Below are 23,934 nucleotides of genomic sequence, written 5' to 3' on the forward strand. Positions count from 1 at the left end.
CTTTTTTTCTGCAGAAAATACAGACACAGCAGCCGAATCAAATGAATGGGCTGCTGTGCCGTGCAAACGTGGGCCACAATCCTGCTCAGTTGTGAACCTAGGCTAAGCTACGACGGTTGCTAGGATCTTGTATTGGTCAGTTTCTGTGTCTCACCTGTTTCAGGTCACCCCTTGTTTGCTGTCTTCAGGCAGGGATTATCTCATCAGCAGTCACTGGGTAGGTTTGTCAGTATAATAAATATAAATGCAGCGCTAAAAGTGACAATAATAAAATAAGTCAGTAGTAATAATAATGATGATGATATTATTAAAAGTGAGCGCTGCAGAGCGCTAAAAAGGTGCTAAAATGTAGATGGTGAACCATTATGAAATGACGCATACAGCTAGAACAGGCAACTAATATAAAGTGACTGAAGTACGTTATTAAATCCTCAGAATGCAAAAGTCCAAATATAAAGGTGATCTGTGCTGGTGATCTCTGTGATGTGGACCAGTACAGTAATATGAATGCACTCACCAGAAGCTCAAAAGATATGCACATGTATATATATTATCCAGGTATGGTCATCTGGGTGTAGGCGAGGATGGCGGAATCATCTGGCATACCATAGGCACACAGGGCAACTCCAATCACTCACAGGACACTCTCAGCTCGCAGGGACAGCTCCAAGTATGCGTCAGACCACCGGATCAGTAACATCAAGGAATAGGAATATCTCCACCTTGGAGGCTCATATAAACCAAGCCAGAGACATATGAAGCACTAATAGTGTAGTATTTTATTATTCAGAAGTTTGGTAATAAAGAAAAAGTATGAGCACTCACATGTAAAAACGTTAGTTAAAATGGCCGCCGACCTTCCATGCGGCCGTCTGCGGCATGACGTCACTATGGCAGGCTCCTTCTAACGCGTTTCATGCCCGAGTACATTATCAAAGGGATGTTTGTCAGTATCCTTCAGCCTGGATTGGTCCTGGATTTTTTGGGAGAAAACCTGCCAAACAATCATGGATCTGACTCGCCATTTTATTATTTTCGCTTTTAATTCCCCTGTTAGCAGATGGATCTTCAATCAAGCTGAATTGTCCCATCCTCCCTCTCCTAGTCTTGGCTGTCCTTTTTTGGTGGTGCTGCCCCTCACATTTGTAGGTGGACAGTGTGATTAAATGCTTTAACAGGCTGGTTATGTTTATCTCAAGTCTTTGTAACTGAGCTTTTGGTGTTTGTTATTCATTTAAAAGCTTTTGATTTGGTTTATGATTATGAATTTTAAAGTTTTTTTTTGGTTTAATTGATACTATTTTTAACCCAAATAAAGGGCCGCAGCTCAATATTTTCCAATATTCTTGTCTTAGGGCCAGTTTAAACCAGGATCGGGAGCGTTATGCGCCAGACCAAAAGTAGTGCTTGCACTATTTTTAAAAATACCCAACACCAAACCGCATAGTACTGATTTAGAGGGGGAAATTAATACTACATTGGCACTAGGGTTGCCACCTCATCCCTTTAAAACTGAACACATATTAATTATACAGGTTCTGTGGCTGATTAGGGTGGTAATTAAACTCGCTTAGTGCCTTATCAGCATTGAATTAGCTTCAGAACCTGTGTAATTAATGTGTTCGGTTTTAAAGGGATGAGGTGGCAACCCTAATTGGCATCTGCATGCAGATCACAAGGGCGCGTAGGTAGGTGCTAGGATAGATAGATAGGAGTAGATATGTTTTGACAGGTACATTTAGTTGTCACTCTGTAGGCATAGTGGCTGTAATTATTGCTAGATAAAAGTATTGTTGGCTCACTGTACTGAGTGAGCTGTGATTGTTTACTGAGGTCTGCTTTGTGTGCTTAGCTGCTGCTAGCCTGCCTAGCTTTGTTTGTTTCCAGGAGACTAGATGATATGTGTGGAGCTATGCAGATGACAGTATGACTATTGATACATCCTCAGCCTATCCCAGAGTAAGGGGCTCCAGGGCATGCTGGATAACTGTATATATTCACTGAGTTCTGGGTCTTTCCTGGCTAGGATTGCCCAAGTCTTGGAGGGGGCACGTTTGCCCTCCCAGGCAGCTGCTGCCCCAGGTGGGCTACCTGATGGCCTGAATTGCTGAGACCCAGGTTCTGCTATGCTGACGGAGGGGCTGTCTACTGAAGATCTGGTCTGATATCATGAAGGAAGGTGTCCAGTGTCTCTTGGGCCTTATGAGTACAGACTTCCCTAAAGGAATTTGGAGACTGTGTGCTGTGAACTCCCTCTGGTGCTGGGAAGTCAGAGAATACCAGCTAGTGTTCCGAAGAGCTTGTCCTTCTGCAAACTACTACTTAGAGACACTACTCTGGGCTCTAAAGAAGTTAATGTTGCTACTGCTTGAAGCTGAAGTCCACCATTTGATTCAAGCATGGACCATGATATAGCTTGTTCTGGAGATTGTACACGGAGGACTTTCTAATCTCCTGTCTATAGTTCCCAATCTGGAGTATCCCACTCATATCCCTCATCCCTATTCAACAAAACCAACACCCCCAGACTAACTATTGGAGAAAAGAGTGAATGAGCTTATGTGCCTGGCTGAAGGGCAAAGTGTTTGGGAAGGACCTGGACAGTATTCCTGCAGCTGCTACGGTAGTAGCGCTTCATTAGTAATACCTCATCTGGAATATGCAGTTCAATTTTGGTCACCAATTCAGAAAAAGAACATTGGGGAACTGGAGAAAGTACAGAGAAGGGCAACCAAACTGATGAGAGGCATGGTGAAGATCAGCTATGAGGAAAGATTAGAGGAACTGAATTTATTCTCTCTTGAGAAGAGGAGATTAAGGGGAGATATGATCAACATGTATAAATACATCAGTGGTTCATATAGTGAACTTGGTGTAGAGTTATTCACCCTGAGGTCATATCATGTACCTGGTGGTAGAGGCCAATGGAAAGAGGGCTTCCCTTGTGGCTAAGTTCCAGTCTCCCCTGAGAGTGGGACAGCGGGAGTCAGGCCCAAAGTTGCACAGGTCACCTGTAGGGCGGCTGGTTGGTGGTCCACCCAGAAGCACAGCTGGTGTACGGAGACCGGTCTGCAGACTGGTGGCGCCTGTGCGTGGTAGACAAGCCCTTCTGGGATTAGAGATTTACTGGATAACTGGTTCAAACCAAGGTCAGGTACCAGGTGGAAATCAGAGCAGACGTGGTCACATAGGATAGCCGAGGTCATACACAGAGGAGCGAGAGAGAGTATTCTTTAGCCAAGCCGAGGTCAGATCAGGGGTTCAGTAGAGCAGACAGGTCCAAGTGCAAGCCGAGTCGGTATCAGGAGGTCACAGGAACAAGGCACGGGGAGCTAGAGATCATCCAGCAACCAGAGGAAGTGCTGAGCCTCCTTATAAAGACCGTCTGGCACTAGACTGAGGCTGATGTGTCGTCCTGCGGCCATGTAGAGTATTGGCAAAAACGCCAGATCTTCCAGAACTCCTGTTGTAGACAGGACCCTGACAGGTCATCACAGAGGGCAAGGGGGCACTCTTTACGTCTGGGGGAAAAGAAATGTAATCTCCAAACACGGAAAGGTTTCTTCACAGTGAGAGCTGTGAAAATGTGGAATAGGCTCCCTCTAGAGTTGGTTCTGGCCAGCTCAGTGGATTGCTTTTAAAAAAGGCCTGGACTCTCTTAGATACACAGAATATACCTGGATACTAACATTGAAAGGTAAAGTTGATCCAGGGAATATCAGATTGCTTCTCGGGGTATTAGGAAGGAATTCTTTCCCTGCAGGAGCAAATTGAATCATGCTTTGCTGGGTTTTTTGCCTTCATCTGGATCAACTCTGGGTGTAGGATTATAACTTTTTTTTTTTTTTTTTTTTTTTTTTTTATGGTTGAACTGGATGGACTTTTGTCTTTTTTCAGCCAGACTAACTATGTAATTATAATAAACAAATCATATCCTGTAATGACAAAATATATGTGCAGCGCTCTGTAAATAATAAAGTGATAATAAAAAAAAAGTCCATAAATCAAAAGTCCTTTTGCAATCACCATGTGAATTGAATTGCCCAAGAAAAATCACCACTTGACTGTTAAGGTATCTTCAAAAGTGCCGTGCTCCCCCTTCAGGTGTGCACTCGCCAAATTGAATGTCTTTGGGCTTATTTTATACTATGTTCATGTAAGTGAGTTCCTCCGGGCAGAGATTAAATGGTTTAAATGGTACTGCACCACGTTGGGTCTCTATTTCTTTTCTTTTATGTGATGTCTATGGAGAGTCATTATCAGAGGAGTATTTGAACCATTCTGAGGAGGAATCGATACATGATATGAAAGAACATCTTTTTCTGGAAGAATATATATTTACACAAAAGCGTATTTGCCAACCATGAGAGTGAGAGTCAAATAAATTTGGTAAGTGCACACCTGAAGGGGGAGCACGGCACTTTTGAAGATATTTTAACAGTCACGTGGTGATTTTTCTTGGGCAATTCAATTCACTTGGTGATTGCAAAAGGACTTTTGATTTATGGACTTTTTTTGATTATCACTTTATTATTTACAGAGCGCTGCACATATATTTTGTCATTACAGAATATGATTTGTTTATTATAATTTTTATAGTGGAAAGTAGTAATATTTTGTTTTGTATTATATATATATATATATATATATATATATATATATATATATGATTTTTATAGCGCAGTTTGTATTCAGAAAGGTAATTTTTTGACCTGGAGATATACGGTGATTTGTATAACTGTGTAGTTAGCTTTTATTTCAGGTTGTTTTTGTTATTGTGCAGGGTTTGCAATCCCATGCCACTGTAGTGTCACATGGTTAAAACCTCTGTCATACTTTTTTTTTTTTTTTTTGTCTTGTGTCTCAATAGATTTTTTTTTTTTCACTACCTGTCCTGATGCCTTCCTAGACCACTGTCACCAGAACAAGTGTCCCCGTTGCAGAATTCCTCTAGTCATTTTCTGGTGACAACAAATTTTTTTTCAGTTACCTATGTGATAAAGGTATCCTGATAACCACAGCCACATAGACAAGAGGTAAATGATTATCAGGCACAGACAGCAATAAAAACCTGACAGTAAAGCCTCGTACACACTATAAGAAAATCGTACCAACATTTTCGTACGAGGACTGATCGTCCGATAATCGGATAATTAGTACACAGCTTTTGAGAGCCGATCGCGACAATTCGTACAACAATATCCAAAGGGACAAGCGCAAAACATTTTCTCATACAATACCAGATCGTACGATTTTTGTTTTAATCAGTACAGTAGTCGTCTGAAAATACAATACAAATACAACACAATACATGACATCACTTTCGAAATTCTTTTCTTTCATAGGAGAATTTTCATATCTTTAGTAACCTCTTCACTTTCGATGTGAGACTAGCAGATGAAAAAAAACGGCTGATCGTTCGTCCGATATTCTCATCGTGTGTACGGGGCATTAGTCTAACCTTTTCCCCACTCTATCCAAAACTATAAACAGTTTTTGAGGGGAATTTTAACATTAGGCTCCTGATACTTTGATATCATGGATTATTATATTTTTTTTTTTGTTCAATGTGGCAGTAAAGGTACATGAAATGAAGTGTTCTGTTTTATTATCTTTTACATATATTATATTGTATATTCTGTGTTTACAGTTTGGTATCATCTCTTTTTTTTGTTTTAAACTCCAGATATAAAAACAAAACATGCATGTTGAACTGAATTGTTGCAAAAGACAAGCAAACACAGGCTTCACTAAGCAGCAGCTCTGTTTTTGCCAAGAGTTAAGATGACTTCCATCATTGGCATGTGTCTGAATGGACCCACCCCCCGGGTCATGTGACCTGCACACACCCAAGGCTGTATGTATGTGCTGACAGCTCCAGAACCTCCAGTGCTAGCAGAGAAAGCAGAGGTGAGTGTTTTTGATAATCCTTCTTAAGCAGCCAGCGATCTCATGTCATTGACTAGCAGATCACTGCAGATTAGATAGAGGCAATCTATGGTCTTCTGGCTGGGTGGGCATTCTGGGACTTGTAGTTCCACATCAGGGCAGAAGGTTAGAGAATGCATGCATTGAGCCTGAAAAAAAAAAAAAATATATATATATACACACACTGATAATGTGTTTATTACTTTTGTTTGTGTGTTCCTGTCTACAAGATGCATTCCAGTAGATGGTTGGATATAGAGATGATGGATTCAGGGGCTAGTTATCAGCTGCATGATGTGTTATTATTTAGTCTGTATAATCATGATGTTAGGTGGCATAACCAACCTCATATCACCCTTGACCCCCTGGCAAAAAAAAAATTAGGAAAAACTTTATTTCCTATTTTGGATGGAGTAAAAGAGGGTTAACACCATTGTCTTGCTTTTTTTTTCTCAATAGATTTCTTTGCACTTCATGTCTTCTAGACTGCTGTCACCAGAACACGTGGCCCCATTGCAGAATTCCTATATTCCTTTTCTGGTGACAGCAAATTTGGGATTTTACAACTCTTTTATTCCCTGTGACACTAGTGATCAGGACAGTTAGAGAGTGAATATCACTACTGGGAGAAGCAATAACATTTTGCCTTTTGCTATACCTCAAACTTTAACACTTTGGGGTATTTGTATTACTCTCTCTCTCTCTCTCTCTCTCTCTCTCTCTCTCTCTCTCTCTCTCTCTCTCTCTCTCTCTCTCTCTCTCTCTCCAGTGGATTATTCACCGCCACTAATTGTTTGAATGTCACATTCACTTTTAAAAAAGGGGTTCCTTAAGGGTCACTTTATGAATGTTGTCACAAACAATACACACAACTTTCACCTACATTTAGACATTTCCTAAACATTTAAAAACAGACCCCTTAGCTATTTTTTTTTTCTTTATGTAAAATCTCAAATGCCTAAGCATTAGTTTAGCTGCTTTTACCAAAAAAAGAGGAATGTCCTAAGTAGAAAGTTGCCGCAGGAGTTTTATTGTGTGTAGCCAAAAAAGCATTTTGTGAACTTATGTAATACTTTTGGTGCGGGCAGCACAACGACATGTCCTCCGGCCAACAGACACTTCAGGGAAGAGTGGCAGTACATACATGCTTTATGTGCAGCTCACCACAAAATGCATTCCAGTGTACCTAACAAATGCAAAATGTGTAAAAAAAAAAACAAAAAACAAAACAAAAACTTGTTAAAGAGCCAGAATATTTTTGATGAGTAGGGAATGGTTTAAAACCCAGCCAGGTTTTTTTTTCACCATTTCTTGTAATGTTGGGGGGGGGGGGGGATTTCCTTTCATGTCCTGTCCTGGAGACAGCACAAGGATGTGAGAAGAAATCCTTTCTTGTTGCCAGAACAGGTGTCTTGTCTTCAGGTGTAAAATTTTGGATTTCTCTTCACTTTCTATCCCAAGGACCATAGTCACTAGGACAAAATCGAGAGGGGGACCGTCTCTATTGAGGACATAGAACGTAATAAAAACTTGACAGGGGTACTAATTGTTTTCAGTTATATCCAAAAATGCAAAATGAAATATGGTTTTACATACATTTATACTTTAGGCCCAGAAATATGAATGGATCCCTTAGACCCCATTCAGATCACACCATGTATTTTACTGTAAACTGGATGCCCCAAAGCTCTATGGGCTCATTCACATGAGCCCCTTGGATACTTCTCCCCCTTTAAGCTGCAACAGGCTGTACACATGCCGTAGCCATGATGCTTTGTGTTGTGGCAAAAATTATACTACATATCATATTCAGCTGCCATGTCACAACTGCACATGACTGCAATGTGGTGGTGCGGGCCTTTCATGGTTGTGGCAGTAAGGAGGCACCAGAGTAAACGACTATTTAGATTCAGGTCTGCTGATCATATGATCACGTTCTGTACATGGTAGGTACCAGTCACATGTTGTCATCTTACCAAACGTGAGCAAACGTCACAAGCCAAAGAAGAATCTAAATATTCTACAGAAGTTACCACACTGTCTGAGCTCATCCACAGTCAGAATGATGGCTCTGGACAAGAATACTCACATTTGGCCATACATCTCTCTGCAGATATAAAAACATGAAAATCAATGTGACAGCATATGATGGTGCCACTTGCAAACATTTTGTGCATCTCTTCTATAGGTTGGTTCCACTTTAAAAAGTGTGTGTCATTTTTAAGGAAACTTTATCTAAACTGCATAGGGAAACTTCGCTTCCCAGTGCTAGTGGAGTTGCACTGTGATTCCCTCCCTGTCTTACACAACCTAGTCAGTCATCTGGGAACTGGACGGGAGGTGAAGGCATTGTTACTAAAGGAATCTGCTTCTATACCATGGATTTAGTTCAGAAATGTGACTAGAAGAATGTCACAAGGAAACCTGGAACCACAAGTTGATCAACACAGCCAGAATATAAAACAAAATCCTTTATTAAATAAAATGCATGGCGGGTACAAAAAAAACCATGGTGCTCTTTATGACGCATTTTAACCATTCAGGTCTTTATGAAATCAACTGTAAATAATCTAAAGGTCTCACACTGCACCTATATGGTATTACCTTCTGCCCTTTGAACCAACCAATTAAAAGAACTCATACATAGTAACACTAATATTCAAACAAAAAAACAGGAAGGAGCCAATGCAATCCTAATTAAAGCTGGCCACACACGCAAAAATTAAAATCTAGCATATTCCACCATTTACACTCTCCAGCCTGAATGAACAAATTTCCTGCTGTGGCTGTTGTATTTTGACAGTAGCCCTGCCAGCTACCCAAAAAGCAGGTGCACCTGTTTGGATGTAACCGCTGTTCAGCTGACCACTTTCTGCCCTGGTCTTTCGATTTATAAGTCAAGGGATTTTGGGCTGGAGGAGGCCAACCAGGCAAAAATTCGTACAGTGTATGGCCAGCTTGCCCCTTTTAGATATCCCTATAAAATCTGCTTGTTTAAACATATGAGGAACAAATAAAATAAAATCTCAAAAATGTCTACAGAATCACAAAACAAATACCATCAAAGATATAGAATAGAAACAAATCTAAAACAAATAGTAGAAAAGTATAGCCCTGTAAAGAGACATCTCCTACTTTTGTATTTATTTTTATTTTTTATTATTATTATTATTATTATTACTACGAGTTTATATAGCGCCAAAGGGTTTGCGCTGTACAATAGGGGGGACAATACATGGCACAGTACAACAACAACAAACAACGTACGAGGGGTAAGAGGGCCCTACTCTTATATTACAGGTACTTATGTGGCAACATCAATTTACGCAGTGCTTTACATATAAATTATACATTTACATCAGTCCCTAACCCTCTTACATTCTAAGGTCCCTAAGTCGCATTCATACATACTATGGCCAGTTTAGACAGGAGCCAGTTAATCAACCAGCATGTCTTTTGGAGTGTGGAAGGAAACTGGAGTACCCGGAGGAAACCCATTTGGGCACGGGGAGAACTTGCAAATTCTGTGCAGGTAGTTTCGTGGTTAGGATTCAAACCAACAGCCTTAGTTCTGCTAGGTGGAAGTGCTAACCACCTAGCCACTGTACTGCCTTTATTCTAATAGAGGGTTTTGTTTTATGTTCCGGCTTTTCAAATCAATTTGTGGTTTTCAACTTGACAACAGAGGAGTACACAGATCACACACCCTGAATCTATCTCTGAGAGCGAATAGAAGGTGAGCTAGTTTGGACATTTAGCAGAGGAAACTTTAAGTAGAGTTCAGGTTTGACTTTGCAGCTTAGCAAGAACCAGTGGTGGTTCATCAAGGCCTTCTCTGCTGACCTAAACTATCGTAATCACTGATTATGATTTTTAATATATTATTTTCCGTGAATGTGTATTAAATTATTCTGAATAATCTATTCTCTTTATTTCATAGCTTTTCTCTTGGTTGCACTGCTTCCTGTAGTGCATGTTTTATGTTAGAGAGTTTATCCAAGCATATTTTAGCCATGATAGCCATCGTGTTGCCAAAGAAATCTCCGTTGAGGCCTTCAGAATCAACATTCTGGCTCCTGTAGCTTACAGTAAATGGCAATGAAACTGTTGCTTTAACAAATCAGATTTTGAGTTGGCAACACTGGAGCCATCTAGAAGGTGTACAATAACTTATGCCAGAAGGCCTCAAGGCAGATTTCACCTAATGTGAATGGGGCTTTAACGAGTTCCCGCCTGCAGTATGCATAAATACGGCTTCTCGATGGGTGGGCTTTAATGCCGAGAGGCCGCCAAAAATGTGTTCCTATGTAAACATTTTCTGTGCTGAGAGCATGTGCCCTGCGTGCTTCCAGCACAGTTACTGCTGTGTACTGGAAAGCATCTGACGCTTGCGATTGGGAGCTTTCTGATCATGTGACAGCCAATCACAGCAGTCAACATGATTTGAATTCCTGCTTCCGCCTCCCAGAATTTAGAACCTCTTAAATGGCCTGGAGCCAGAGGCGGGAAGGGGTAAAGGGCAACAACCAGCTAAAAAAAAATTGTGTTTTTTTTTACAAGTTTTGGTTAATGTAGAGATTGCAACCCTTATCTGCTCTATTTCTGCATTTATACTGATTTTTCATTTTCAGTCTATTTGGTGTCAGAACAGAAAATGGAGAAATTTGACCCTCCTCCCCTTCCTCAGGAAGTTGAGGAACATTTAGAACCTTCTGTCTGAATGACTGACTGGCATCAGACACATCAGGAAGAAAACAGAAATCCTATTTGTGGAGATTTTTTAAATTTTTTTCAACAGTGCAGAAACATTTAATTCCTGAGGTCCCAAACTATCTCCTTCACACTATCTAAAACTAACAAAAGGTTTTCCTGGAATTGGGCTAGAAAAAGACTGTAGATTAAAGTAGACTTGGTGATATGAGAGTGCCACATCAAACATTTAACTCTGCTGGTTGATAATACTTGTCCTGTGATACAGAGATAACGGGTTTGGGATTCAGAGACAGAATTTTGAAACAACAGAATCCAGTAAACGCCCAACATGCGGCTGTTTAGATAAATGCAGTCAGGAGTATATTTACACCCAACTTTAATGAGACTTGAAGAGTCATATGTATGATTATCTCCACCCTGTGTTCTATAAAGTTAGAATGTTAATATAAGAGGAGGTTGTTGTATAAGGTGATTGTATTATATCCAGAATCGCCAGTCGGTTGAGTTGCTTGAAGCTCTGTGAGTCAGACAAAATCAGGACTGCTGGGAAAATTCTTCTATTGATTTCTTTCCTCTGACCAGCTTGTGCTGAGTGTTGCCACAAACACCACTGGTAGGTTCGACCATTGAGATGAAGTTGGCTGTTAATACTTTAGATGTAGAGTCTGTCTTGTCTACATGCTATAAAATGTAGGAGCTGTTAAAGACATCGATCATGGCTGATTGCTTACTTGTAGGAGTAAATGTTCTTGTTTCATTCTTTCAAGAAATGAAAGATGAATTGTGATTTGTTGTTATATGCAATGGCTCCCACTTTCATCCCTTATTACTCATTCCCTTGGTTCTCACTTTTATAGAGGGAATTTGTACTATATAGCCAACAGTTTGTGGATTACTGATCATCACTCCTATTATATGGTATGTGGACACCCCTTCAGATTGAGTTCAGGTGTTTCAGGGTTTTTGTCAATACTACAGAATGAAAAGATATTTTAAACAATTGTGTGCTTCCAACTTTGTGGTAACAGTTTGGGGAAAGTCCTTTTCTATTCCAACATGATTGTGCTCCTGTGTACAAAGTCAGCTCCATAAAGACATGGTTTGATGAAACGTTTGCAGAGGAACTGGAGTGGCCTGAGGTAATTCCCAGTCGCACTCCGAAATTTTGTTGAAATCCTTTCCAAAAGAATGGAGGCTGTTATAGAAGCAGAGGGGGGCAACACTATATTTATGACCATTATTTTGGAATGGGATGTCCAAAATATTTTATATAGGTGTCTATAAACCTATAATCTAGTGTAAGGAGCGTTGTGTATATTTTCTTCCATTCTATGTAATAGTGCTAAAACATCATTCGCATAAAAATTAAAAGATTCCATATGAATATTTTGGTATGGATTCAGCTTGGTCTTCGGATGGAGGTTTTTCTTTACTGCAGAGATCAGCATCATGAGCAGTAGGAGGAGGAGGTAAGTATTCTATGATTCCTTGCAGTGGGTATTGTCTGAACCTTTGAGGGACAGACTCTTGAATCAGCCATAAAACCTGTGTAATTCTTATATGCATGGTTTTAAAGCTGAACTCCAGGCACACTGTTATCTTTACGTACAGCCCTTGATTCACCTTGCTAGATTACTTGAGGCTTTCCTCTGCTGCTTGTCCCAGTTTGCAGCAGTCATAACTGAAAAGCAGCATTTCCAGCCTTATGGAGAGGTAACTTCATGTATTCATGTCCAGCCATCCCAGCTAGCTATGTTTGTGCTTGTAGACCCATTTTTTGTAAAAAAAATTTTTTAGTGTTGACTACACTACACTGACTGAGACAGGGAGTGTCTCAGCTCTTCCTGCCCAGAACCATCCTACTGTACTACGTTTGCCCCATTCTACTTCTCTGCACAGCTCAGAACTGCCAACCTCTGTTAGTCCAATCGCCAATAGAACTCCGCTAAGAGTCACTCACCTCCACTAGTCCAATCCCCCTCTAGAGCTCTGCACAGAACTGTCCACTACCACTAGTCCAGCCCTCTACCGCTCAGTACAGCTTAGAACTGCCCACCTTAACTATTCCAGCTCCAGTCTACTGCTTTGTATAGCTCCGAACTGCCCACCTTAACTATTTCAGCTCCACTCTGCTGCTCTACACAGCTCAGAACTGCCCACCTCCACTAGTCTAGCTTCCCTCTACTTCTCTGTACAGCTGCGCTCAGAACTGTCCACCTCTTCTAGCTCAGCCCCTCTCTACTGCTCTGCACAGGTCAGCTTACCAGGGGTCCCATTTATGGAATGCAGAAGAACCCTTTCTCTAAAGACTGTTTTTAGCTCAACCACTCTCTTATATAAAGCTTAGTGTCTGCTGGCCTTAGACTGTTTAAAATGTTGCCAATTCCCAGTGAATTGGCTTAAAGCAGTAGTAAACCGCTATAATGGTGTGAACCTCCTGCGCTCAAACACTATTGGTGTAAGCAACCTAATTTGGAGCTGCTGCTAACATTGAATCATATACCAATGATCATGTACAACAATTGCATGGAGGAATGTAGCGCTACTCCCATAAACTACTAAATTAAAAATATATAAATTTAAAATAAAAATATAATATATAAGTGGGGAAAAAATTCCTATAATATGTATTATAATGAAAATTTAAGTGAAAACATGCCACATAATCAAAAATGATAATAGATAACAAATACCACGTGACACTCCTACTACGCATATATAACTACAAATACCCCATTAAGTGATAAAATATTGAGTACATAAAATGTGTACAATAGTGAAGAAACAAAAGTGCAACTGCACCCAACAAAAAACTCTATTACTGTGCTCTTAATGTCCAAAAAAAAAAAAAAAAACACACATGGATGACCACATTCGGATAAAACACTCGTGCTGATATTTGTGTGAACACGTGGGTGAGTGGTTGACACGATAATTCAACCACCGGCTAGATCAGCCTCTCACCTCAAAACTTCGACACTTGCAGGTCAATAAGCTCGATTGGATCCCTCTCACAGATCCTCCAATTCTGCTGTCACTCCCACTGGATCAGCTCCCACCGCTCACAAACCTCCCTTTAGGGGTCAGCATACTAATAATGGCTCCTCTACAGGCAGGGTCAAATACTGTATGTGAAAGTGACCATGGGTGTACTACGTCAGAGCCCTGAGGAAGTCACATGGTACTGTGACGCAACGCGTCGGCCTGACGTAGTAACGCATTTCTGGTGTAGCGGCCATCTTGGTACTCCCTGGTACACCCATGGTCACTTTCACATCCAAAAGCATGGGTTTGGAGCTGCAAATTTGTACCTAATAATGTGAGTGCGCTATCTACTATGTACTGTTTAAGTTTTAAGTATTAGCAATAAACATACTGCACAATGGGAGCTTGTGTTTATGTTTTTGAATGAGATAATAGCGCAGTATTTGACTCTGCCTGGAGAGGAGCCATTATTGGTGTGCTGACCCCTGAAGGGAGGTTTGTGAGCGGTGGGAGCTGATCCAGTGGGAGTGACAGCAGAATTGGAGGATCTGTGAGAGGGATCCAATCGAGCTTTTTGACCTGCAAGGGTCGAAGTTTTGAGGTGAGAGGCTGATCTAGCCGGTGGTTGAATTATCGTGTCAACCACTCACCCACGTGTTCACACAAATATCAGCACGAGTGTTTTATCCAAATGTGGTAATCCATTTTTTTTTTTTTTTTTTGGACATTAAGAGCACAGTAATAGAGTTTTTGTTGGGTGCAGTTGCACTTTTGTTTCTTCACTATTGTACACATTTTATGTACTCAATATTTTATCACTTAATGGGGTATTTGTAGTTATATATGCGTATTAATTTACACATTTGCTCACATTTTATAGATTGTTTCATTAGTCTATTATTATTTGAATGTGATTATATATATTCCTACAGCTGGAATTAATTTTTCACTTTCACTGTTGAGTGTTTTTGTGCCCACATAGAGGAGTGTCACGTGGTATTTGTTATCTATTATCATTTTTGATTATGTGGCATGTTTTCACTATAATACATATTATAGGAATTTTTTCCCCACTTATATATATTATATTTTTATTTTAATTTATATATTTTTTATTTAGTAGTTTATGGGAGTAGCGCTACATTCCTCCATGCAATAGTAGTAAACCGCTGTCCCTTTTTTTTTTTTTTTTTTTTTTTTTTTTTTTAACCTGCAAGACACTAACATAATGTGCTAGTATGAATTGCTCACTAGCACATTATGAAATGCTTACCTTTTTAGAATGAAGCCCTCCAGCGGTGTACTGTCACTGCTGACAGGGCTTCCATCTTTACCTGGTCTTCCTTCCGTGTTCGCATGCTCCGGCCATCTAGGAGCTCTGAAGGGATGGCACAGGTATGCCATCCCTTCAGTACGTATGCGCCGGTGATGTCACTGGCTGAATGCAGTGTGAATATCTCCTAAACAGTACAAGTTTAGGAGATATTCACTGTACCTACAGGTAAACCGTCTTATAGACTGCAGGAGGTGTGAAACTTTGTAGCAAGGACATGAAGCAATGAACATCTACCTCAGCTGGAGGTTCATCCCATCCAAATCGGCTGACTCGTGATATCACCCATTGGTTCAGGAAGAAGCTCTGCCTCCTGAGCTCTACGTTGGCACTCAGGTAGTACAAAATAGATTTCCAAGTTCACAAGGAATATTGTCTTGTAATGGAATTTCTAGGGGAAGTATGGGGTTCTAACTGCTATTTAATGGTTGGGAAACCAAAAGCACCTGTCTCAGTTGAATATCAAATGTGTTGTGATATGCCAACCAGTATATTGCAAGTATTAACTTCTTTTATATGTCTGTAACACTCTTGTCTCCCCTCTAGTTGTCACAATGCCTTCCTGGGTTCCTGCTGTTGGCCTCACACTCTTACCCCACGTGGGTGGCATACTAGGAGGAATAATCACACGGAAGGAAGTCAAAACGTGGTACACGACACTGGCGAAACCATCATGGCGCCCACCTAACTGGATGTTTGCACCTGTCTGGACAACATTATATACTTCAATGGGGTATGCAACAGAAGCATTAGATTGCTTTATCCAGCCGATACATTTCCTTCCAGAGTCGTCTTGTGCAATGCCTTCAGCCCTGCATGCCTCAGGGACACATGGCCTGAGTTGTTATTCTTGCCATTCCAAGTTGTTGCTTGGCATTCTGATTCAAACATGGCTACAGGAGTAACACAAACTTGCCTGTATGAAGTATTTGACTTGCTTTTCTTCTTGTTTGTAGGTACGGTTCATACCTGATATATAAGGAGCTGGGTGGTTTCACCGAGGATGCTTTGGTTCCATTTGGACTCTATGCTGGGCAGTTGGCACTTAACTGGGCCTGGACACCCATCTTCTTTGGTGCTCACAAAATTGGCTGGGTAGGTAGAACAATTTGTCAACTAAAGCTAACCATTGAGGATCAGAAATTCCTAGACATCAACAGGTGGGGAGACTCCTGCCCTTTGTAGCATCCTTCAACTTGCCTGATGGACAGTTTATATTACCTCCTACTCATTCAGAACAGGCCCGGATCTAGCCTATCTCATTTGGATGTACAGTGAAAAACGTCAGGGGGGCAGAGGATGCGAAGTCAACAGGGCAGTGTGTAAGAGTCAGAAGCACAGTGTACAGGTGGTCAGCAGAGCAGAGGACAGGGTCAGCAGTTTAAAGGGCAGCGTACACTGGGTTATTGAAGCAGTGTACAGGGGCTAGCATGGCAGAGGACAGGGTTCAAAAGGACAGGGGTTAGCATGGTGGAAGACAGTGGTCAGCAGCGTTGAGAACAGGGTCACTGCTAGCAGGGCACTGAAATCGGAGTTCCGGACATTTTTGTGTTTATTAAAAGTCAGCAGCTACATTTATTTATTTATTTATTTAATTTATCTAGTTTATATAGCGCCAAAGGGTTTGCTCAGCGCTGTACAATAGAGGGGGGGACAATACATGAAACAGTACAGTAACATCAAACAGCACACAAGGGGTGCGAGGGCCCTACTCTTTCGAGCTTACAATCTAGGAGGGAGGGGGTAGTGGTACAGGAGGAAATGGCTGTGGAGGATGGAGTGGTAGGAGGAGGGAAGGGCATCGGCTGTTAGGTGAGGGTGGGGTAGGCTTCCCTGAAGAGGTGGGTTTTCAGGGAGCGCCTGAAGGTGAGGAGGGAAGGTGACAGTCTGGTGGATTGGGGTAGTGAGTTCCAGAGGATGTGGGAGGACCTGGAGAAGTCTTGCAGTCGTGCGTGGGAGGAGGAGACCAGGGAGCAAGATAGAAGGAGGTCCTGTGAAGAGCGAAGGGTACGGGTAGGGTGGTACCTGGGAATCAGGTCGGTGAGGTAGTTAGGGGCAGTCTTGTGAATGGCCTTATAGGTCAGGGTGAGCAATTTGAATTTAATGCGTTGGGCAATGGGGAGCCAGTGGAGGGAGAGGCAGAGGGGGGTGGCAGAGGTGGAGCGGCTGGTGAGGTGGATGAGTCTGGCAGCTGAGTTCAGGATGGTCTGAAGCGGGGAAAGTTTGCACTGGGGTAGGCCGGTGAGGAGGGAGTTGCAGTAGTCCAGGCGTGAGATAATCAGGGAGTGTACGAGTAGTTTAGTGGTGTCTGGGGTAAGGAAGGAGCGTATCTTGGCAAAAGCGGAAGCTCCACTTATTTGCCCCCCCAGCCATATTTGGCACCTTTTGGCGGGGAGCGGATACCTGTTTTTGACAGGTACCTGCTCCGACTCAGTTCTCCGCAGCGAAGTGAGCCAGAAATTCAGCCCCCTCCATGCTGGCACCATGGAGGAGAGAAGGAGAAGGAGCTACATAAACTGTAGCTGCTGACTTTTGATAAACACAAACTGTCCCAGGGTCCAGTGATGTATTAACCCGCGCCGTCTCTTCACTCCTTCTCTCCTCCATGGTGCCAGCATGGAGGGGGCTGAATTTCTGGCTCACTTCGCTGCGGAGAACTGAGTCGGAGCAGGTACCTGTCAAAAACAGGTATCCGCTCCCCGCCAAAAGGTGCCAAATATGGCTGGGGGGGGGGGGGGGGGGCAAATAAGTGGAGCTTCCGCTTTTGAGTGGAGCTCTGCTTTAAGAGATCTCCTCCTCCCCACACAGCACATAGCTGAGATCGGTATCCCTTCACACAGTGTGTAGGACATTTCACAGGTCAGAACTACAACATAGCAACCACTTACACATTGTGCAGATCGATGCTGTGTCTGTTAGGGAATCTGATCTCAGCCATGTGTTATGTGTGGAGGAGGAGATCTGTTGCATTCCTTGTGTGCAGTGCAGGCACAAGGTCATCTAGCACTGCAGATGACAAACTGTGCCCCCACCTTCCACCAAGTCCCCCCCCCCCCCAAAAAAGATAATTAGCACTAATCAACACGCTCCAGCCCTAAGAAGATATTCCCTCTGCAAACCCAAATTCTACCCAACCAAAAATGCAAAAATTCCCCATCCTCACAGTTCAAATCCTCCTCCCAGCACAAATCTTTGCCCCCCCATCCCACATTCCAGCTCAAATCCTACCTAATTCCCCACAAGTCTTCCATGCCCAAAAAAAATCAAACTGTCTCCCCAAACTCCCCCTCCTTGTTCATATTCTCTCCCAATCCCCCCCAGTACAAATCCCCCTAAAACTCCACTTTTAGTGTAATTCCTCTCCTCAAATCTCCCCTCCTAGTACAAAACTCTTACCCTTTCCAGCACAAATCCCAGTCCCCACCCAAATCCCCCTCCTAACACATCCCTCCCAATTATCCTTCGCAGCACAAACAGCCCCCCCACCACCCCTCCTCCACCAGCTCCCCTCCCCCAATCTTCCATGTGGGAACTACAGGAGTAGATCTCCCTCTTCCTGTCATAACAGTGATCCTCCAAACAGAAGGTTACACAGGATCTCTCTTAGATCTGACAGTGCACGGGTTGATTACCTGCCCCCATCCACATTTTCAGGAGTTGAGCTGTCTTTGAAGAAGATGGGGGTGGTTAATGAAGCCGTTGGATCTAAAAGTGATCTTGTGTAACCTTCTGTATGGAGGATCACTGGAGATCACAGAGAAGTATGGACCTCTTCCCCACTCTCTTCTCTCTGCCAATGTCACTTCTCCTATCTGGACTGTATACTTCAGTTCTCTGCGGCTGGCCCTGAGTGTGGTGATGGGGGGGGGGGGGGGCTCAGTGCTCATAGGCACAATGAGTATGGGGGGGGGGGGCACCTGGCTTAAGGGGCACAACTGAAATCTGGGGGGGGCACAGCCCATCCCAGCACCCCCCTAGATCCAGTCATGATTCAGAAGATAAGGAACAGTTGTGTTGGCTCAGACATTGACCAACAAGCTGAAATTTTCTCTGTATGAAGACAAACACTTTGGTTGGAAGCTTTTGCTATTGCCCTCTATTTACTTCAAAATGGACTGAGGACAGCAGGTGAGGAGACATTGGCCTGTCCTCATTTGTGCTATTCTCAGTGCTATGTTCTTTTCATCTCTGCCAGACAGAAATGGAACAAGTGAGGTTAGTTCCTTCAGTAGAGAAATGGAGCAAGTGAGGTTAGTTCCTTCAGTAGAAAAAGGGTGTACCAGCTCGCAGTTTTCCAAGAGTGTGTTGTGACAACTTCAAAGGCTGCAGGGTGGAGATAGTAATCCAGGCAAATTGCATTTTAAGAAAGGTCAGCGATGGCAGCCTCTATTAAAGAGGTGCCTAGCGTTTAGACAGAGCAGAAATTTAAAAATGGGTCATTTCACTACCATTTATTTAAGATCTGTTTTTGGCTGCTTTTCTCTGACAAATACATAACTTGGAAACTGGTCCTTTTCATATTCTTTCAAAACAGCATGACATCAGTGTGAATATGCCTAAATCTACAGTTAACGTATTTTTCGCTCCATAAGACGCACCTGACCATAAGGTGCACCTAGGTTTTAGGAGAAAAACAAGAAAAAAAATATTCTGAACCAATGGACTGCAGAGATAGTACAGGAAGTGACCAGACACTGCGGACACAGTACAGGAGATGACCAGACACTGCGGACACAGTACAGGAGATGACCAGAGACTGCGGACACAGTACAGGAGACGGACCAGAGACTGCGGACACAGTACAGGAGACTGACCAGAGACTGCGGACACAGTACAGAAGACGGACCAGAGACTGCGGACACAGTACAGGAGACTGACCAGAGACTGCAGACAGTACAGGGGATGACCAGAGATTGCGGACACAGTACAGGAGATGACCTGTCACGTACCAGATGGGAGACTGAATTGACGAAGTCGGCCTCACTTGTGTCACTAATCCTGAGCCCGCTGAGGTTGGAAAAGAAGGCGTCTAAGGGCCAGGGGGACAAGAGCGCCAGGGTTTTGCTTGCGGCTCTTGCAGATGATGACCTTGATAAGCAGGATATCCTCTGATTTGGGTACTGTGGAGATAGACCAGGCAGGTACAGTGGATTGCCAGATGCACAGCAGAGCCAGGTATGTAGCCAGGACCCAGGACTGGAATGGAGTCGTAGGATAGCCAGGGTCATAACAGTCGGGCAGCGCGATACAGGATCAGGAGGAAATGCCAGAGTCAGGAACAGAGTCGAAGTCAGGAACCGGGGGGGCTGGAGAGTACTCAGTCGGGTCAGGAACAAGCCGGGTCAGAACCAAAGGAAATCGCACAGGAAACCAGCAGGACACGGGGGGAGCTGAAGACCAGTCAGCACTGAATAAGCACCGAGGTGCTCTTTAAATAGCCCGCCCAGCGCCAACAGGCGCGCTTGGATCCTAGTGCCGCCATTGTTGACAGGCGCGCCTGGGTCTTAGTGCCCGCCTGCCTGTATGCCTTGTCGGGATCCTGCACATGCACAGATTCATGTGCTGCGGCAATCTTCTTGTTCCCTGACATGACCAGAGACTATGGACACAGTACAGGAGATGACCAGAGACTGCAGACACAGTACAGGAGATGACCAGAGACTGCGGGCACAGTACAGGAGATGACCAGAGACTGCGGGCACAGTACAGGACGTGACCAGAGACTGCGGGCACAGTACAGGACATGACCAGAGACTGCGGGCACAGTACAGGACATGACCAGAGACTGCGGGCACAGTACAGGACATGACCAGAGACTGCGGGCACAGTACAGGACATGACCAGAGACTGCGGGCACAGTACAGGACATGACCAGAGACTGCGGGCACAGTACAGGAGATTGACCAGAGATTGCGGACAAAGTACAGGAGATGGACCAGAGACTGCGGACAAAGTACAGGAGATGGACCAGAGACTGCGGATAGTACAGGGGATGACCAGAGACTGCGGACAGTACAGGGAATGACCAGACACTGCGGACCTTTAGGGAGGGAGGGGGAGCGGGTACCTGAATTTGACAGGTACCCTTTCCCACTTCCGTGGAGTTCTCCATCCTATACTGTGGGCACCCGACTAACAGCCGGGTGCCCGCTGCGCATGCGTGAGAAGTGCTGCGCTTTTTGAAAGGCCCGGTGTCTTTTGGAACCTGTCATGTGTCCCAGAAGACACCGGACCATTCAGAAAGCACAGCGCTTCTCGCGCATGCGCAGTGGGCATCCGGCTGTCACAGATGCTGGGGTGGGAAGAAGCCGGCGCGGGAAGACTACAGCGCTGGACCGAGGAACAGGTGAGTTCCTGCCGCAGAGAACAGCTGAGCGGCTGGCCCGGTATTCTGACATGGTGGCTGCGGAAATACCGGACTGGCGCTTTATTTTCGCTCCATAAGACGCACTGACATTTTCCCCCCTTATAGCGAAAAATACGGTATTTTCATTGAAAAAGTGCAACTACGTTTAAATGTCCTCCAGTGTATTTAAAGTATACAAATATATGCGCGTTCCTGTTGTGGTTGAATATTTGTGCTTCGCTTCCAATTTTTTAAACCTGTGCACCAACCCTGCAACAAATTTGTAAATGTCAACTTGTTTTGTAAATTTGTTACAAGTACACAAATCATGGGACATTTTCAGATGCAAAGTTAGTGACTTTATAGGTAAATGTCCTCATTGACCTTTCCATAGTGTATACCAGGGCCTAAAATTTCAAGTCCTGAGCTACTAGCCAGGCCTTAAGAGTTACTCGCCACCAACAAACACACAAACAGACACCTGTACACACATACAGACACATGTATACACACACAGGCACGTACAGACATGCATACACACAGATACATGTACATACACAGAAATACACATGCACAGACATATGTACATACATACACAGACACGTACATACATACACAGACACATGAACACACAGGCACATGTACATGTACACACACATACATGTACATACACGCAGACACATGTACAGACACACACACATGTACGCATGCACGCTGTTAAGTGCTCTCTCCTCTCCCCTAAAGCCACCACTGGCTGACAGAGGATCATGTGACCAGAGTGAGCTGAAATTAGGTACACACACACACCTATAAAAAGTTGCAGTACTTCGTTGTTCACGCACAGAGCCGGGTACTGCACTCTAGGGGGAGGCAGAGAGCACAGCACACACTCCTTCCTTTGCTTTCACTGCGCTCAGCTATTGAGCAGTCTGACGGCTCCCAGTGCCAATGACCGATCTGGCCTGAGCTCCGAGCCTGCTCAGCAAGACAGCCCTGGGGGACACACTCTCCCCCACCATAATTTCCACTCACCATTGCCGAGCAGGCCTGGTGTACACTATGCTGCTATGTTTGCAGGTGGAGCTTGTCTATATGAATGACAGTTGTACAGATAAAGAATAAATCGTCTGTTTCCTTTCCCCTGCAGGGCCTTGCAGAAATAGCAACCCTCACCGGCACAGTTGTCCTCACAACCATCTCTTGGTACCCAGTTAGCAAGACAGCGGCCTACCTGATGTTACCGTATATAGCCTGGCTGTCCCTGGCTACTTCCCTGAACTATGTCATATGGAGGGACAACAAAGACAAGTCAGAATAGAAGGAACCTGCTGGGATGAACTGCACTAGGCTGAGAATAAAGACTCTTCTTTTTTTAATAACCATGTTACCTTTTACAGTATAATGAAGGTCTCTTTTAGAGGATAAAAACCAGCACATCAGAGAAGTGAACTGAATTTTTCAAAGCAATAAATGCCTTAACTTTGTGTTTACATTAATAGATGGAAAATAAAGGAATTTTGTTTCTATAAAATTTAAAAATGCCGTGATAGTGCCTGATCTCAAATCTGTGATTGAGTTGGCTGTTTGTGGCCTTCAGGAGAGTCCAAGTTAAAGTCCAACTCAAACCAAAACTTAACTTTTGTTTTGAATAAAGAGGTGAAGGATTATAGCTTCAGTCAGGTTTTTACTGCTGTCTGTTTTCCTGTTGGGGAGATTTCCTCTCACTTCCGATTAGGGATGGGAAATCTGTCCAACAAGCACTCATTTATGTATTGTTTGCACAGGCTTCAGCGTGCATAAGAGCAGTATGTACAGCTGGAATTTATAGAGAATTTGCAGTGCTTGTGCCAATCTTTGTTGAACCCTTTAAATTTCCTATCTGCTCCAGTTTTGGCAAACAGATTTTAATGGGAGTGCTGACTTCAGTAACTTTCTTCACTGGTAGAAGCTTGATGAATACAAGCAGAAGTCGGTGTGATCTTCAAAATATACTGCCCCCCTCCCACCCACAATCAGTATATTTATGTTCCTTGATATGATACCCCATAATAAGGACACAATGATAAACATGCTCCCTTTGAAAAGAAATCAGTTGAATGCAGAAAGCATAAGCTGTTGCCTGAAGAAGCAAAACATTTCCATGAATTTTATTGGGGGGGTGTTGCCATGTGTCACTTGAAGACTCCATTGTTGAGATGTAACTGCAGTGTGTCCCTACCCCTCCTATAATCAGGGCTGCTGACAGAAATCACATGGCCCTGTACAGCCTGACTCCAGCATTTTTTACTAAAATATTATTTTTTTAATTTTTTTTTTGCCGAGAAGGCGATATCTTTTACTGAATGAAAAATAAAGCATAAGATTACAGTATAAAGCATTGAGTTGTACAAAGGTTAAACAGGAACGGTTACAAACAACCAAACAAACTAAAAAAGAACAACTGTATGACGACAATATAAATAGAATAAAGTGCAATCAGATGGGGTGCCACACCAAACCCATATTAAAAAAAAAAGAAAGAAAAGGGAAGCAGCATTTTACAGTGCATTCTACCCTGTATCCAAAAAATTTTCCTATATAAAAGGTGCTGATCCCACTGAAACTAGATTCAGTCCCACTTAATGATATT

General features: G+C 43.2%; 1 protein-coding gene across 3 annotated transcripts; it reads left to right on the forward strand.

Moving 5' to 3' along the window:
* The first annotated feature begins 5,766 nt into the window (after nt 1–5,766).
* On the forward strand, nt 5,767–22,980 carry TSPO (translocator protein). 3 transcript variants are annotated; one of them, XM_089689517.1, is made up of 4 exons: nt 5,767–5,910; nt 15,506–15,692; nt 15,916–16,054; nt 22,453–22,980. In XM_089689517.1, exons 2-4 carry the CDS (start codon nt 15,514–15,516, stop codon nt 22,621–22,623), a joined length of 489 nt encoding a protein of 162 aa, XP_089545643.1. In that variant the 5' UTR covers nt 5,767–5,910; nt 15,506–15,513; the 3' UTR covers nt 22,624–22,980. The 3 variants fall into 3 exon arrangements, with proteins under 3 accessions (XP_089545643.1, XP_089545645.1, XP_089545644.1); XM_089689519.1 differs by having other exon boundaries at nt 5,845–5,914; XM_089689518.1 differs by lacking the exon at nt 5,767–5,910 and adding an exon at nt 11,141–11,254.
* Nucleotides 22,981–23,934: the final 954 nt, after the last annotated feature.

This window comes from Staurois parvus, unplaced genomic scaffold (genome assembly GCF_062004578.1).
Source record: "Staurois parvus isolate SC_StPar_1 unplaced genomic scaffold, SC_StPar_1.0 ptg000479l, whole genome shotgun sequence".
Lineage (NCBI taxonomy): Eukaryota > Metazoa > Chordata > Amphibia > Anura > Ranidae > Staurois > Staurois parvus.